At 33.2% G+C, this 12431-nt stretch overlaps 1 protein-coding gene across 27 annotated transcripts in view; it reads left to right on the plus strand.

Moving 5' to 3' along the window:
* Positions 1 to 12431, plus strand: part of RIMS2 (regulating synaptic membrane exocytosis 2) — a 466103-nt gene that overhangs the window by 312308 nt on the left and 141364 nt on the right. For 16 of the 27 annotated variants that reach the window (XM_061995371.1, XM_061995382.1, XM_061995378.1 and 13 more), the window contains one exon: positions 1648 to 1764. In XM_061995371.1, coding sequence (XP_061851355.1) covers positions 1648 to 1764 — 117 coding nt within the window. Of the gene's footprint in view, positions 1 to 1647; positions 1765 to 11319; positions 11386 to 11961; positions 12070 to 12431 lie in introns of all 27 variants that reach the window. The other 11 variants (XM_061995374.1, XM_061995385.1, XM_061995381.1 and 8 more) reach the window with 2 other exon arrangements.

Below are 12431 nucleotides of genomic sequence, written 5' to 3' on the forward strand. Positions count from 1 at the left end.
CAAAGATCAGACCTTTGGGGAGTTTTGCAAAGAAATTACAACTTGAGAAAGCCTAAATATTTAAGTCAAAAGAAGGGATGAGGATTTTTGAGTTTTTTTTTAAAAACTGAATGACACCCTTAGGAAAAAGGATCAGACAAGAACTAGAATTCAGAAATGAGATTTAGTTGTTGAGAAAAGTTAAGAAGTTAACAAAGAGCAGCAGAGGAGCTCTGTACTCCTATTTTGGCATACGAATAAACATAAAAGAGTATAATGGCAAGATAAATGCTATACTGTGGTTTTTATCCTTTCGATATAAATAACAGAATTAAAACATGTTCAGAGAAGTTTCAGGGAGAGTTGGAGAGTAGAAGGTAGGAGAATTATACTCACCTTTAATATGACAAATATACAGTTTACTAGCCAGAGTAAACTTTATTTTTGGCTTCATGAAAGACAAAGTGGAGGAAAGCTTTATGACAAATGAAACAGAAATGAAAGTGTAAGTTTGTGTGTAGTGCAACATCCTTGTGGTGCTTATATGTAGCAATAAAACCAGCATGGCAGCAACAGTGAAGTATACATGTAGGGCTGAAGACTAATCAGGGACTGGAAAATAACAAAGAGTAAGGATGACAGGTACCAAAAGGACAGACTAAGAGACAGGGAAGAACAGAAAAACTGAATGGTACAAAAGTGAAAAAAAAAAAGAGGCCTACATTAGGCAAGACTGCAGGAAAGTACAGGGGGCTTTTACTGGTCAAAAATTTGAATTTGTGTGGAGGGAAGCATAAAAACTCTTATTTACAAATCTGTGCAAAGCAATTATCTTTTAATTATGTAATAGTTATTACAGTTACTGTTGTCTATCTTTCTGTTGTTGTGGGTTTGTGTTATAAAGCAGAAAAAGTGAAGTTAGTGTGTGTCAGTAGGTGTTAATGGTTAAACTGACTAAAGTGATCAATGGGCAAAGCTTTGGTCGTTACTGGTCTTCAACAAAGCCTGCACTACTTCTACCTAATACCTGTATATAAAGTATTAATACCTAACATCTGTATAATAGGTATTAATAATTAATGTTAATACCTAATACCTGTATTTATATTGTTCTTTCTCAGATTCTATGGTAGACAGACTGCAGAGTAAGCTTTCCTGTGCAAAACGAGTATCTATTGTTTACTTCAGATGACAATGTTTTCAGCAGGTTGCAGGCTACCGTAACAGCCAGAAGTTCTCATTGTGTCTTACTACAGTTTAAATCTTTATAGTACTGCCAAACTCAGGCCTTGAAAATTCTTTACAGTGTATGTTCCAGCTAGAAAAGAAATTTTCTTTGAAGATACGAGTCTGAAAGTACTAGTGAAATTTTGTCTAAAAGTAACCTTTTAAATAAATTTTTAAAAAGTTATCTTCTCATTTCCAGATCAAACAAACTGAATCAAAACCTCCACCTGAACCTATCCCTAGCGTGGACTTTGCACCTTTTTCCATATGAGAAATATTTTCCCCATGAGATTTAAAATTATGCGAGAGTAAAAGTATATAAAAGACAAATCAGCTGATGCATCTCATTACCGTATTTGCTGATAACTGTCAGTACAAACCAGTGAGGGAATGTGGTCCAGGTCTACCCAGAACTCAGAATTTGATGTCTTTTATCCTTAGTCGGAATGTGGATCAGGGACCACGAGGGACTCGATCTACTCCTGCGCATTACAATACCCTGAACCGAATGGATAGACACCGTGTTATAGATGACCACTACTCCCCGGACAGAGAGAGGTAAATACCTGACTGGAACTAGAAACAGCTGTAACCTAGACTATGAATTACATAGTAGCTCACTAATGTAAAGAGCAAAATTACTTACCCAGTCCTACAGGTGAGCATTTCCCTTCTCATTTACCCACTGGTTACATCATGTGAATTAAAAACTTGGTAAAACTATGGACTCAGTGCATCGTAGCCAAGAGGAAAACTGAAAAATCGATGAGAAATGGTACAATACAAAGACAAATAGCTTAGCTGTTCTTTTTATAAAAATATTTTTATGTATGACATTAATACATTTTTAAAGTGGTGAATATATTTTAAGAAAATGAGTAGTAGATTTGGTCATTTTTACTGCTGAATAAAAAGGTATAAAATGGATAATTTCAGCTCAGTATTATAGAATGGTCCCAGTGGGTACAGACACATCAAAAGTGACTGTCTTTTCTGAACTTTATGAGCCATTTTTGAAGGGGTGGGGCAAGGATTTGGGCAAATTATGGCAATGTGTTACAATGATATCAGAGCCTTTATGTTTAGAGGCACATCTTAGTATCACTAATGTTTTTCCTAGTGGAACTTCTCAAAGAGTGAGCAGAGCTGTAGCAACCTCTATAAATTTCAATGATGTTAAAAAGACTTGCAGACAGTAGTTGACTAATTTTGGTAATTTTACTGAATTAATTGTGGCAGTGTTTTTGTGACATAAAAAAAAATATTAATATGGTCTTTCCTACCTTATTGTCTTTAGGTCAGAAAATCAAAGGAAAAAGCATTTTTTATCTTTAGTTTTGAAAACCTTCCAGCTTCATATACACCAACTTGAAAACCTGCACATTATAATCAGAGATGCATGATTGCTAAATATTGTCTCATGTCATAACTGCATATAATGAGTAATACAGATATATTTTGTAATCTTATTGCGTGCTATGTGACTAGTATTTAGGCCAATACTTTCACAGATTATTATTATAGGTTATTCCTCAAGTGATGTCAAAGCACATAATTGGTGTAGTTAGTTGTAACAGAAAAAGTTTAGAAAATTAATGGCTTTTTATTAGCAAGATTAAAAGAAGTGAACATGTCTTAAAAGAATATTAATGCAATGGTCAGTTATTTTAAGGAATGCAAGACAAAATTCTTCAGTAAAAAATGCTATTATGAATGATTTGTAATTAGGTGAATTAGAAGAAAAGAGTACTAAAAAGAGGCATATCTGTTCAAGTGATTCATAATTGAATTTGAGAAAAAGCAATCAAGTATTTACCATTCATAATGTTAACTGTATTCATTACCAGTATAATAGATCATAGATTAATCTCTTTTTTTTTTTTGCATTAACCTATCATTTCTATTTAAGTTATAGAAAAGAATAATTCTATTTAATTGGCTTATGAGACCATCTGATTATCATACAGAAGGCAATAACTGAGCTGTTTCCTCAAAGGAAAAGGACAGATGCTTTTAGGATAACATGATGCTGATTTGTAGACTAATCATGCTTGAAATAGGATCTAAACATGCACTTAGAGCACGTATATGTGTTAAGGAGTGCTTCTGTGTTTGTTCCTTGTGCAAGTTATCTTTCTGCCTCCCAGATAAAAGCATAGCAGTGAAAGGTAGCTTGAAGTACAGTACCACAGTCTTTCCCCATCACTTCAGTCAAAGAACTCCTACTAGACTGGCCTGATTTAAAGAAATAGAATTATGAACTATGTCAGAAGAACAATGTTGGAAAATTGTTGGTGATGAGGTTATAGAATTTTTAAACAATTCCAGATGAATAGGTATTTGCTTATTAGGTGTGCTCTGAATCCCTAAACATGGGTTTACATGTTATCTGTATTTTCCAAAACAGACACAGACATTCTCCTGTTCATACATGGTGGGCGGTTGCCTGTATAATAAGATTGTTGATTATTTACGCCTCTACTGCAACATGCAGTATCTGAAGCGTATTGGTTTTAGGCAAGATTGTTCCCAAACATTTATAATGTTTTATATTGTTTGTGTATTTGACAGTGGTTTTCTGAATGAAAATATTATTAGGCTTCAGTTTTTATTAGGAAATATTTGCGTTACATATTAAAAAACAATAGTGTGTATACAAATCATAAAGTAATTCTTGAATGGTATTGATTCTGAAAACTATTGGAACTGCAGGCATTTGGAGGAGTGGGAAAATGGAACCTTTGTACAGATCTATAATCTCCGTGCTTGTCATCCTTGTTTTGTTCCACACACAACTCTGAAAAAGATTTGTTCTGAAAAAATGTACTTTCCCATGGCTCTGATGTTTTGTTGTTTCCATTTATCTCTTGGAGTTGTTTGTAGTAAAGGGACTTAGAAGAAGTACGTTCTTGTAGAAATGTGCAGTTGCTAAGTTAAAATATGTCTGTAAATACGAGTAAGTAAATTCTTTCTTTCCTTTTCTAGATAATTCAAAGTTCTCTAATGAATATGACTCTAAAGAGTTAGTTGAAATGTCTAATGACTTCAAGCCTAATGATATGAATGTTCCTTCAAAACAGAATAAATAGTTAGAATTGAATATCAAATTATTTTTTATAAAGATGAAAGACCATTTTTAAAAAAAATAGTTTCAGGTAATTTTAATTTTGAACACTGATCATTTAAATATTTCAAATGTCACTATCAAATAATGTACTGGTTTCTGTTGGCAGGGTAAAGTAAAAGTTAAAATTTCTATCTGTTGCTGTACTATCAAAACTATCAGAATTGTAGTGAATATACTGGTAACTCAAAGTGGGAAGTCAAGTTAACACATTACCTATATATTTCATATAGATATACTAGTTCCTTTTTGTCAAAAGATGAGGAATACTTTTGCAAGTTACCATACTCTTTTATGAGATATCCTAAATTTGTAATGGAAAGAAATATGAATACTTATGACCTAATACAACAGTAAGTTCCATAAGGTCTTTTATCTGTAACAGGATAACCTTATAAACTTCAGTTTTGTCTTCTACCTCACTGCAGGAGCTGAAACTAATCAAACTATAGAGAAAATGTTGGTAAGAGACAGATTTGACCTCAGAGTTTTATATTTTAGTTAGCAATATAATTAGGTGAATTTGAGCACCCATCTGAGAATCTTAGCATAGTTCCAAAACCAAGATATCATCCAAAAGTATATCTGTGTATTATTTTCTGAAAGACTTATCAGCAGGTAGTCACAAACATCAAGACAGCATAAGGAAGTTCTCCTCAGACCCACAGCTCTAATCAAGTCTAGATACTATTTAGCAAATGCTAAGATAATTGTATTCTTTATCCTAGATGTGCTTTTCTTGAGGCGTGAAATTGTGAGTTTATCATAGAAATACTGGTCCAGAGCTTTCAAAGAATGCCTAACTCACATAGTCTTGCAGTAGAAACATATAAGAACACTTCTGAAGTACGAAGATTTTTCAGCTAGACACTTACAACACAACACAAACAAGAAAGAAAAAAGAAGATAAATTTTGAGTCCGCCATCCCTTCATCAGGACTATTGCACGGGTTCCATTTTAAAGAAAAAAAAATCTTATCTACTCTGTTAAAATAATGGGGTATTTATAGCTATGGCTATTTAAACAAATATTCTCCATTATCTTTAAATCCCTTCAAAGATAATATGTTGATATGCTGGTACTACCATGACTATCACACCACTATTACTGAGAGACGATTTCATTAGCACATACAGACATTTTGTGCAACACTTTTTTAGTTTCATGCTATTGAAAGAAGGTTTTTTTTTAAATCATGTCATAAAGTAAATGCAAAAATACATGCCAAATATTCTGGTTGGTATAATCAAACCGGTAAAGACCAAAGAATTCACTACCATGAGTCTCCTGCGTGTTAGATGATGCCATTTAATTATCTGTTCCATTATTTATCAAGAAAATTAAATGTGACCAACAGCAAATTCTACATGTCTAAAAGTCATCTTACGTTAGTAGTTGCTTTATATATAAGTAGCAGATTCCAAATCCTACATTGTTAATAGCTAGGTATGAGAAAAGTAGGAAAAGAGGATTTTGAGACATTCCACCATAGTAAAAACCAGAAAACTTAATGGATAAATTTGTTTTCATGTTCTTTAGTAAATCCTATGTAATATTATGTAATTAAGTAGTCATTTATTATTTAGTAGTGCAATCATTTAAGCGTATAGTACAGATACAGAGATATTGTACTGTAAAAAGGATACCTGATTTCCTTATGTGTAAATTCAAGGATTCTGCATTTTGTGGTTGCATACATCATATGGATATGTACTCATATGTGGGTGGGCCATGTCACTGTTTCTTTGCTTCTTCATAAACTCAGTTAAAAAGAAACGTATTGCTGAAAATTTGCTTATAGCTGTGTTATTAAATGTATTTATCAACTTAAATCTCAATAATGGCATGTGCATTAGTAGTATATTTTACATCCTACTTATTTTGTCTATATACGCCTACAATTGCAAGTAAAAATTCTACTAGAGATTGTGCCAGTGGGATTCCTACACTTTCCATTAACAGATTTCTGCTTTCAGTTACCTATAATGTTGCCAAATACAGTGTCCTCTTCCAGGGCTGTCACTAGTGAGCCCTAGGGGATTTAGCTGCTGAAGGGATTGTAGCCCGAGCACACAGATATATTTCAGCTCTGCAGTAAGGAAGGCAGACAAGTGAGTGTTTTCTCTGCAGTTACTGTTATTTACAGTGGGCACATTACTTCAAAGTGAAATCATTGTTAAATTGCACCATTATCTTCACCACCCACCTGGTGCCTCCATGTGTCTGCTGAAGGCTGGTAACCTTCAACAGAGGGATGGAGTATGAAGGTGGCAAGAGAAGTGCAGTCTTGCAAATGTAGCTATATTTGCAATTACTCATGATTTAGAACCTTTGGGACACATTAAAAAACAAGTAACCAACTACCAAAAGTCCTAGAGACATTCCTCAGAATAAAATGCATGTACAGAACGCCTAAGTTAAAAATAATGTAGTTCTGATAAAGTTTTCAGTGCTGTGCCCTTTGTGCCAAGAACTTAAAACACATTATAGGGAGCACTGTCATAATGTCATACCGATTTTCTTGCTGAAAGTCATCTTCACAAATTCATCAGTTCACAAATTCTCTGCTGTTAATTGCTATTATTTCTCAGCTGAAGTCTCAAAAAAGTCAATCAATTGCAATATTTCAAGGATTTCATCTATCCCAGGAGATAAGCAGACATGTCTTTAAAGTTGATGTGACAAAAAGCATCCATACCATAATTAGTGGAAAAAATGATGTTTATACATAAAGAAAAAAAACCTTAAACTATCAAAAAATTCATTCTTTTAATCTGTTCTATGAAATGTAGCAGGGGAAACTATACATCAATGTTTTGTTTTTAAATGGCATTTTCTAAACACTGAGAACTTGATTTCACATTTTATTTATGTGGTTTTTAGGTGTGATTTCCCATGTGCAACGAACCACATGGGAAGCACTTTATGAAGCAACACAGAAAACATTCTTCCACAAATCACATGAAGTCCTGCTTTGTTCACATGAGAATCCAAACTTTTAGAATCATATCACTGTCCTCACTAATTGGAAATAGTAACTACTTGTAGTAGTTGATTAGTATTATTGGAATGAGTAAGCTGCTAATGGGAAGTATAGCACACCTTTTCTATGAAGCCGCAGCATTGTACTAGTTCTAGCCTCTTCTTTCCTTGAGCAATTCTGTACTCAGTCATAAAGTCCTAACTTGATACCTGGCTGGTTTTTACTTCATTCCTTTCCATAGTACTTGCCCTGAATTTCATATGAAAGCTCTATCTTTTTTTCCCTTCTACTTACTTTTGATGGCTCTTTTCCCCCTAAATTTGTGACTAATTGACCCAAAGAAACACTTATTTCTTTGCAACCTGATTAAACTAATTCCTATTTTGTCACATTGATAGATTTTCAGAAATTGTAATATGAAAAGTTTTGGAGTATTTGGTTAAAAGTAAATTAATACCAATAAAAAAGTATGTTTAATTTTTAGAAATCCATAGATTTTGAAATTCAATACTTTTCATACATTTGCTATTTTAGTTGAAAAAGTGTAAAAGAGTGTTACTAAAAATGGAGGGTAGTAGTGTTGTCAATTACTTAAATTACACTCAGATACTACACTGGAAAAAGCTGATTGCCAGAATAGATAAACAGTAACAGGATGATAGAAATTTCTTGTGTCAACTGAGTTTGGTTCATGAGGACTCTAAAGGTGGAACAGAACATCTTTTTTTGCATTCAGAATTATTTATGGATATTCCAATCAGATCGTCAAGATCGTCAAGATGTAATAAGGCACTCTGTGGATGTGCATGTGTGAGATTGTTTTGGTGTGTCAAGCCTGTTTCTGGATACTAAGTACTTCCAATTAGACAACGTAATTGGTCACTGAATGACAGATGTATGCTTTCTTACCCTTCTGATTCATTGAATTTTCTGAGGGTGGGCGGTATCAGAAAATGCTGCAAATTTTCTGTCTATGCTAGTTGTAACAAATTACACAATATTTCAGAGATCTGTGAAAACGCAGACTAATATTTTAATTTTGCCATACTATCATTTGATATACTTGTTCCATTGACTACTATAATGTAGCAAGTGAGAAATATGTGGTAAGAGACTAGAAGTCTAAGTGAAGTTTGCCAAAAGAAAATGTACCTTGGAGTTTTAAAAAATCTGCTATATCTAAACCTTATCCATATCTCCATGGTCTTCTGACCGTTCTCATCTACATGTGCCTATGAGATAATGATTTTCAGGAACAGCTCCAAAGACATGTTTATTTTAGATGCAGGTCTGGAACATTGCAGGAGTTATTTTGCACTCTGACAGTGCAAAGCTTAATGGTTTTATTACATTATGATTTATTTGCATTATGATTTAAAATGTTTTAGACTATTACCCAAATGAAAGTTGCATATGTTTCAGTTTTGGACAGTAATAGTTAAGTCTGTCATAGGCATATTTGGTGTTACATTGTTAACATATTTATAAAAACTTAAAGAATTGATTTTAAAACAGAAAAATATGCAATCTCTTCATGTGAATACTATCACATTTTTACTTATGTGATGTCAGTCTTCTTCCATACAGATATGACATGCACCTTTCCTTTTTTTTTGTTTACTAACCATGTGTATTTTATGGAAAATATTTCTATACTTCAAATGAAGCTATTTCCAAACAAAGAGACATACATGATTATATTAATATCTCTGAAATTGTTATTTTTATGACTTTACATATATCATGAAAAATGCACAAACATTGTTAGGTCATATATTCTTGATTTATGAAGAATGCCTTGTACTTTAGCAAAGAAGCGCATTAATACATGGATAGAACCAATTTTCTTCTTAATGAATACAGACATAATCTCATTGTAATAACATTTTATAGTGAGTTGTTATCTGCTATGAGTTAGGTAACATGGAAAATGAGGGCTTTAAAGAATAGGAAAAAAATATGAATAGCCAGTAATACCAGAGGATCAGGCCAAGTATGACACTAAAGATTATTTCCTAAAGGAAATTCATGTTCTGCAACACATACTCTACTGGAAGTTATATTTTTGTTTGAAGCTTTGCTCTTTTAAACTGATAGAACACATTATATTTATTGATGTCTATTATTTTTGCAAGAATATCAAGAAAACTTTGCGATAATTCACTGTAGGTATAAAAAGGGAAGTGAAAGTGAGTTGTTAACATTAAAATGTCATCCACCAGCTGGAAACAATTGCTTATTAATAGTAATGTAATATTTGCAAGAATTTTGTGGTGCTAGTTCCAGAGTTTCATCGAAGTCATTTAAGGATATATTCTTTGGAACAGGCTGCTGAGGGAAGTGGATGAGTCACCATCCATGAAGATATACAAAATGCATGTAGATTTGGCACTTAGGAACACTGTATAGTGGTGGCCATGGCAGTGCTGAATTGGCAGTTGGACTTGATGTTCTCAAAAGTCTTTTCCAACCCAAACAATTCTATGATTGCATGATATAGACTTGGAATGTCACTGTGTAGTGGTGAGAATAAGATGGTTTGCACTTGTTTGTCATCATCACATATAACATAGCTGTTGTGGGGTAGATACCTACATTTATATTTGAATGTCCTTCTTGTAGAAATGTTAAGAACACAATGGAATTATTTTTAATGCTTCTTGACAGTGTGCTGACTGCCAGGCTGTTATGGGTAGACTGCTTACTCAAGTCTCTGCCTAAGTTTAAGATCCCTAATACTGTTTTCAGCCTGCAGTGTAGCTCTGTGATTATTTTCTTAATTGTTAGGCCTTCTTAGGATCTCATCTTATGTAGAGTGTCAAATTGGACCCTTCTGAACTGTACATGGCTCCTCATTCCTGTAACAAACTGCAAAGTTTAAATTGCCTAATCAGGGACTTAAGTTACAAAGTTTATAGTGATGACTATGTTTTGCATTTATTTGACAAGAAGTGAACACAAAGATCTTTTGTACTATGCATAATTAACTAATATTTCTCTAAGGAATATTTACTTGTGGCCAATGACACATTTTATTCACATGCAAAGGAGGCAAAGATGATAAATGTACAGATACCTGTAACAATGTGTTCAATTACCTGAAAGTCATTATTTATCAACAAATTAAGATCTAAGAAATAAAAACGGATGATAAACATGAAGTTTTCCAAGTTTCTTGTGAAATCAGCTCATACGTTTGTGATTAGATGTTCGTTTAAATTGCCCCAGCTTCAGAGCATCCGTGGATCCTCTATTCTAATTGTACTTGCACATTGGAAGAAAAAGTCTATTTTTAAAACCATTTTTCCTGTACTGTGTGCACATATTTGTACTAAAAGAAAAATAGCATTCTTCTTTTTCTGGTAATTGGAAAATACCTAGTACTGTAACAAATACGGGTATATAAGTTTTAAAATATAATTTCAAAATAAAACCAAAATATAAAACTCTTGGGTTTATTATTTTGAAATGCATGCATTTGGGTTTTGTCAAATTCTTTTATGGATGATGTGTCTCTGCATTATATAAATAATAACAAAGCTTTTCTTGAAAGTCATTGTATATCACAGTAAGATAAATATTAGGAAAACACACTCAGACATGGGAAAGCTCTAGAACAAGCTATGTGGGGACAGGTTTCCCAATGTTGGGATATTCATACTGAAGTTGTCACTGCCTTCAAGCAGGGGAACAGACAATCTGACTTCTTGAGATTGCTTTCAGACAGAGATTTGTACATTTTTTGCATCGTAACTGAAATAATGTAGAAAATCCTAGATTTGAGCTCTCTGCTTAATCCCATTGGTTTCTCAAAATAAATGTGTGAATCACTCAGATAATTTTACCTTTAGTATATCAGATTTATAATTTTGTTAATTTCAGTGCTACAATGCTTTTGTAGCTCCTGTATTTTCAGATTTTCATGTCTTCTGTTGTTGGATGTGTTCCATTTGTTCTCCATCTTACTGTCTCATACATGTATTTTTCTTTTTGCCATCTACTCAGTCGTTATGTTACATTACTTCGTTCCCGGTACACCCAGTCCGTTGACCACCATTACAGAGATGTCAGGTATATGTTTTCCTCTGTGTGGATCATGCATGTACTTCTGTGTACCTACATGTCCACTTATGTTTTTATAAGTGTGTGTATAGTGGTAGAAAACTCGGAAGTGTTGCATTAAAATCAGCATTAGCAATCTTAATATAATGTATAGACAAACACTGTGTTATTGTTCATATTTCCCTTTTTAAACATTTTTTCATTACCAATGATATATAATTGGTGGTTCATGAAGATGATGCTTTATTTATATAATTAATATTACATAATTCCAATGTCTTTTAAGAAGTCAATAAAGAATATTATTCAAATCAACAAACACAAATACCTGCCAATACTCTGATTTTCTCATACAGTATATCAGATGTATGGCTGCGTTAAAGTGGCCAACAGATAAAACTGGAGTGTGATTCCTTTATTGTAGTCTCAGCTGGAGGTCTATATGTCTTTATTTTTCAAAGTAGTTTTGCAAAATTCACCAAAGTGTTTTGTTTTGTTGCTGACATTGTTTGCTTTTCATGTTGTTTTGTCCTCACTTCATCTTTGTGTTGCTTTTCATTGTGTTCACCCTTTATGTTTTGGCAGCCAGGATCACACAATGTATCCTCTATTTTGTGAAGACGCAATCAGATTACTTCGCTCCCGTAAGATGTGCCGTACCTATTCTGAGGGTGCTTACTATGATCTTGAGAGGTATAATTGATGTGGAGCGTATCGTTAGCTCTGCCACTTAAACTTTGACAGTGCTGTGCTTTGGTTTCAAACTGAGAATGTGATCTGTGTTTTAAGTGATAAATGTCGTGAAGATGCTTTATATTATAAAATATTATGTTCTGTGAGTATGTAGGCATCTAAAAATGGCTACTCAGTACCATGAGTAAATCTCGAGAGAAGCTGAATACCTTTATAGAAGTCAGTTTCATAAATTGGGTTATATGGATATTATTTGTTAATGTCTTTGTAGACCTCTATTTTTTGCTGGAATTTTCTCAAGTGCTTAAAGTAATTATTATTTTCTTTGAAATAATGAGGAAAATCTATCTACTTCAAAATAT

Source organism: Colius striatus, chromosome 4 (genome assembly GCF_028858725.1).
Source record: "Colius striatus isolate bColStr4 chromosome 4, bColStr4.1.hap1, whole genome shotgun sequence".
In the NCBI taxonomy this organism is placed as follows: domain Eukaryota; kingdom Metazoa; phylum Chordata; class Aves; order Coliiformes; family Coliidae; genus Colius; species Colius striatus.